This window comes from Onychomys torridus, chromosome 21, assembly GCF_903995425.1.
Source record: "Onychomys torridus chromosome 21, mOncTor1.1, whole genome shotgun sequence".
Lineage (NCBI taxonomy): Eukaryota > Metazoa > Chordata > Mammalia > Rodentia > Cricetidae > Onychomys > Onychomys torridus.
The window spans coordinates 18,445,197-18,450,866 of NC_050463.1; the positions used below are offsets into that span (position 1 = coordinate 18,445,197).

At 56.4% G+C, this 5,670-nt stretch overlaps 1 protein-coding gene across 1 annotated transcript; it reads left to right on the top strand.

Moving 5' to 3' along the window:
* Positions 1-204: 204 nt before the first annotated feature.
* On the top strand, positions 205-3,095 carry Six2 (SIX homeobox 2). Its single transcript, XM_036170296.1, has 2 exons — positions 205-764; positions 2,765-3,095. The coding sequence occupies exons 1-2, from the start codon at positions 205-207 to the stop codon at positions 3,093-3,095; spliced, it is 891 nt and encodes a 296-aa protein (XP_036026189.1).
* Positions 3,096-5,670: the final 2,575 nt, after the last annotated feature.

Below are 5,670 nucleotides of genomic sequence, written 5' to 3' on the forward strand. Positions count from 1 at the left end.
GGCGGGGGCGCGGAGCTGCGCGGGGCCGACGGCGGGAGCGAGGACGGACCGCAGTGACTCAGGAGCCGCCCGGGAGCCAAGCGCCTGGCCAGGGGGCCCCGCCCGCCTGTCGGCCGGGCCAGGCCGGCGGGGAGGCGCCCATGCGGGGCCGCGAGGCTCGGTGAGGGCGCGCGCGGGCGGGCGGGCGGGCGCGCAGCCGGCACCATGTCCATGCTGCCCACCTTCGGCTTCACGCAGGAGCAAGTGGCGTGCGTGTGCGAGGTGCTGCAGCAGGGCGGCAACATCGAGCGGCTGGGTCGCTTCCTCTGGTCGCTGCCCGCCTGCGAGCACCTCCACAAGAATGAAAGCGTGCTCAAGGCCAAGGCCGTGGTGGCCTTCCATCGGGGCAACTTCCGCGAGCTCTACAAGATCCTGGAGAGCCACCAGTTCTCGCCGCACAACCACGCCAAGCTGCAGCAGCTGTGGCTCAAAGCGCACTACATCGAGGCGGAGAAACTCCGCGGCCGGCCCCTGGGCGCCGTGGGCAAGTACCGCGTGCGGCGCAAGTTCCCGCTGCCGCGCTCCATCTGGGACGGCGAGGAGACCAGCTACTGCTTCAAGGAGAAGAGCCGCAGCGTGCTGCGCGAGTGGTACGCGCACAACCCCTACCCGTCGCCGCGGGAGAAGCGCGAGCTGGCGGAGGCCACCGGCCTCACCACCACGCAGGTCAGCAACTGGTTCAAAAACCGGCGGCAGCGCGACCGGGCGGCCGAGGCTAAGGAAAGGTACGAGTAAGTAGAGCATCGGCGCCAGTTTCCCTGGTCCGGAGGGTCGGGGGAGATGATGTGCTCCTGGAGGTGATTAAACTGGACCCGGGTCCACGTTACGCTCCCGGCTGCAGCCCAGCCTGGCTCAAAACAGCGCTTAGGTTTTGCTGGAGACTGAGCGAGCGGCCAGGAATTTGTCTAAAGCGGGCAAAGTAATGCAAAAGTTCTCGATAATTCCCTAGTGGCTTGTGGACTAGATAGGGGGAAAGGAGTTTCAGAGAAGGCAGGGCGATGGGCCTGGATCCCCCTGCAAGGTGGGCATAGGCTCAAGGCCTGCTCTGCCTCGAACAACCAAGGGCATAGGGGATCAGAGACGGCTTCGGAAGTCACCTCTGGGTCAAAGTAAGTTTTTTTAGAGGTCAGAGCTGGGAGTGGAGCGTCCCAAGTATTATCCGGGCAATGAAGGCAATATCTGGGCAAGGATATTCCTTGTCTGGACGGAAGAGCTGAGGGCAAGGGAGTTGGGAATTATCCCGCGTGGAAAGGACAGAGAAATGAAGGGCCCCATTAGGAAGTGTCAGCTGTGGGAAAGAAGACAAACACATACCTCGTTTCAGGCCTGCTGAATCCAGCAAGCCTTCCAGGACTTGTTAGACCCTTGGCCTTTCTCTCCTTGGGTCCTACTCTCTTTGATGGGCAAGTCGGGTGTGTAAGGTAAACTGAGATCTGCCCAAGGGCTGGGAGTTGTATTTCCTCTGGGAACGCGGAACTGACCTAAGCGTTGAGTGAGGCCCTGGTGACCGCCTGCAACCCGCTCCGAACTTTAATCTCCACGAGGGAACTAGAGAGAAACGGAGTATGGGAACAGAATCTCTCCTTCGGGTAACGGCAGAACAAGCCACCTGGGTTAGGTGGTGTAAGGTGTGTTCAACACATTGGAGTGTGAATGATCCCAGTCCCAGGGAATATGGTGCCGAGCAGTGTGAAAGATGAGCAGGCTGCAGACTGGATCTGAGTATTCGAAATCTTGAAGTTGGACTATCCGTGGTGATGAGGTCTCACAACTGCAAGCCCTGTGGGTGCTCTCTCAAGAGAGCAGAACAGCTGTTAGGAATCCACGAGGAGATGCCACCCCGGATTTCAAATACACACATCCCGGTGGCAGCGACTGTCCACAAAAGCAGGGCAGGAGGTGGGTTCTCTCCGTGCTGGTTCACACTTAGGCTGGCACCAAGTTCAGGCCCCAGGTGAGAACTGCAGATTTTGTCCCTGGGTCTCTGGTTATGACAGAAAGATCCAGGCCAGCACTAACCACCCCGATCTAACTTCTAGCTTCCCCCAGGGGTGGCTCTCCAGTCCCTTGGCTAAATATTTAAGGAGATGGCTAGGGAGAAAGAAAGCCTCCTTTCTCTAAGCCTGATCCTTATGCCCAGTCAAAAAGAGCTCACAGAGCCTGCTCAATTTGGAATCAGGGAAGGAAGTCTCAGGAGCTCCCACCCACCCACCCAAGCCCATCTGCAACAGCAGTTTCCCTGGGGCCAAGAAACGCAAAAGGACAGGAGGCCTGTGCTTACCCAACTCTGAGTGGGCCCCTCGGCTGGGACCGTTGTACCTGGAGCTTCTGTCCCCACTGCGACGCAGCAAACCTAGTTTGTCCAGCCTAAGGGATTTGGAAATCCAGGCTCTGCCTCCTCATCTCCTCAACTCCAGGCACCCTGCTTTGGTGCCTCTGCTCCAGGGAAGAAAGGGAGTGGGAGATTAGGACCAGACTTACAGACAGAGCAGGAAAGGTAGTCATGAGATTTGTGGGCTGATCCAGGGAGAAGGACAGGAGAAAACCAGAGGAGTTGCGAACGCCACAAACGCGGGCGTCAAAACTGGTAGAAACCGAAAACGCTCTGTAGCAACCACAGAGGGTAGGAGTCCTGAGACCGGCCGCAGGCGCTGCCGTCCCGAGGGGTGGCTCTGAGTGGCCTCGGTTTCCCACTGACCCCACTGCTTTACTCCTGCGCTTGCAGGGAGAACAGCGAGAACTCCAATTCCGGCAGCCACAACCCGCTGGCTTCCTCGCTCAACGGCAGCGGCAAGTCGGTGCTAGGCAGCTCCGAGGACGAGAAGACGCCGTCGGGGACGCCAGACCACTCGTCGTCCAGTCCCGCACTGCTGCTCAGCCCGCCGCCGCCCCCCGGGCTGCCCTCCCTGCACAGCTTAGGCCACCCTCCCGGCCCGAGCGCAGTCCCCGTGCCAGTGCCGGGTGGAGGCGGCACGGACCCACTGCAGCACCACCACAGCCTGCAGGACTCCATACTCAACCCCATGTCTGCCAACCTTGTGGACCTAGGCTCCTAGAACTCTACCCCCGGCACTTGCTTTCCGAGCTGGGTGCGGGGACTTGAGAGGCGGTGCGGGTGGGCGATCGGTGCTGGAGTCCGTACGTACCCGCTACTAGAAGAGGGCCACGCCACGCCACGCAGGAGCAGCAGAACTGGCCGGCGGGACAAAGTGGAGTACTGTCTGCTCGGGGGTCCTTTGGGGGATTCCTTTTCATCAAGTTGCTTTTGAGGTCCTTCGGAGGCCAGAGACTTCGGTCTTGAACCAGGCAAGGGAATAAATTATAAACCACCACCATCACCACCCCGATTTTTCTCATTTCTTAACCTTCTTGTTTTTCTCCTCTTTCCATTGCTTTTCTCTTTCTCCTCTTGCTTTTTCTCTTTTCCCCTTTCCTTCTAAATTTTTAGAGCGATCTCTCTCTCTCTCTCTCTCTCTCTCTCTCTCTCTCTCTCTCTCTCTCTCTCTCCCTCCCTCCCTCCCTCCCTCCCTCCCACCACGCCGGTTCTCCTCTTCCTCCTGGGACTGTGGCCTCCTTGCTCCCAGCCCAGAGTGCCTCCCCAGCCGCAGACTTGCCTTTTCCCTTTTATGCCCTCATGTGAATGTTCGTCGGGAGATATTTCTGCTTTTATTTTATAATAAAATTAGAAATCATAAATATATGGATATATGTCCCAAGGCCCTGTGGCCTGGCGTGTAACAGCGTCTGATTTCCCTACAGAGACTGGTACCCCGGGGTGGCCAGGGACCTTCCAGCGGAGTCCCGGAAACCTGCACTGGCCTTCCCTCGCAGTGTGTCTCTGGCAAGGTGAAGGGATGAGACCGAAAACTCGGAAGCCTCGGGTTAAGACTTAAGTCCCTTTTCTCCACAGAGCGCTCTGCAGAAACAAGGACCAGACTTCCGGCTTCCATCACAGTCACCACAGCGGAGCCCCCGCCTGACACACACACACACACACACACACACACACACACACACACACACACCACCGCTGGGGTTGTAGAGGGAGTTGTGAGCCTGTGTGCAGAGGTAGTAAAAGAGTTGGAGTTGTGGGGTCCGGGAGGAAAATTGGACTGGGGTACTGGGAAGTTTTGAGTCGGAATTACTTCTCAGCATGGTCAAAGTCACTAGAACCGGAGACGGAGACGACAGTCTGGGCAGATTCGCCTGACCGGGAGCAATGGCTGAGACCTGTGTTTCCAGAGCACACCCTTGGCTCACCGTGGAGGAAATGTCTTTGAGTTCCTGGACCTGCACTGGGAACAGTGAAGGAGAAGGAGAGTGGACCGCCAGCGGAAGGCCAGTGTTCTGGGTGCTAGCTAGTGGGTGCACTGGCTCCCAAGGGCAGGCCTGAGTGTGGTGTACTGTGTTTGCCGCTCTAACTATAAAGAAACCTACAGTATTGTTTTCAGAGTTCTAGCCCCCTTTTATCCTACATGTCCAGGCTGGTCCAGACAGATCCAAATCAGGCAAGACTAAGTAAGGAGGAAGGTAAGGCTTTTCCGAAGGGTGGTGGTGCGTGCCCACCCTGGTCTGGAAGGGATGGAGGGGAAGAGGCATTTGCTTTGCCCTAGGACTTCTCTCTAAAAAAACCAACACTTCCCGTTTCGACCATAAACTCATCAGAACTCTTCTCTCGAAAATTTCATCAAGAGTTTTTTCACCCATGACTCAGGCAATTGAATGAACTAATGAGCACCGGAGGTCACACTGTTGCATGGGCCTGGAGTTCAAGGGGAATGAACACACAAACCTGGAAGACTCATGGAGGCTGGATTCCTCCACCTGGCTGAACACCCAGGGCCCCTGCACTTCTGCTTAGAAGAGAAAGCCCAGCCCCCAGAGCGTCCTTGGCTTCTTAGGAGTCCCTGCTTTCAGGAAGCGTCTCAAGTGCTTTCTGGAACTGGTTTGCTCTAGTACAGACTGAGCCACCCAACTTCCTGACTTGAGGCAAGCAGAGCTAGCAGCTACTGCCTGAAGGTCTGACTGGAGAGTTCCAAATAGAGCTGTGGCCTCTGTCAGTCCACTTGGCCAGACTGCTTGGTGATGTCATAGCCCACGCTTCTGCACAATTACTTCGCTGGATAAGGAAAATCCAGTAGCCTCTGTGTTCCAAGTCATCCCTAGTCCCACGCTCACAGGAAAACAGACTGTTGATTATCACATGGAAAAGAAGACACATATTTAACTCTGATTACACAATTATCTGGAACCTGCAATATTCCGTCCATTTTGAATAGTACCAAAGCCTATTGTGATAGAGCCTTCCAGGGAGACAGAATGCAGCAGCATCCATGCTCATTCTTACACTCAAACACAGCAGCAAGCCCATGGACTCTCAACACATTGTCACACAAGCACTCGCCCTTAATGGGTTTACGTGTAAGGCAGTATACAAGCGAACCTGTCCAGCGCGTGTGAACTCAAACACGCAGTCCATGTTTGTATACATCAGGCTCTCTCCACATCAGGCTTATCTCCAAGAAACAGTAAAGTCCACAACTGTCCTCTGCTGCCCTTGCCCACTACCAGTCCCGGCAGGATGCCCTTATGATGTCAGAGCAAAGCCTGGCCCAGGGGTTTTAGAGACAG

Excerpts from the sequence above, each read along its gene's own strand:
- Six2 (XM_036170296.1), top strand. The coding sequence starts at position 205 with ATGTCCATGCTGCCCACCTTCGGCTTCACGCAGGAGCAAGTGGCGTGC. Across the intron at positions 765-2,764 it reads GCGGCCGAGGCTAAGGAAAG|GGAGAACAGCGAGAACTCCA; the intron begins GTACGAGTAAGT and ends CTGCGCTTGCAG.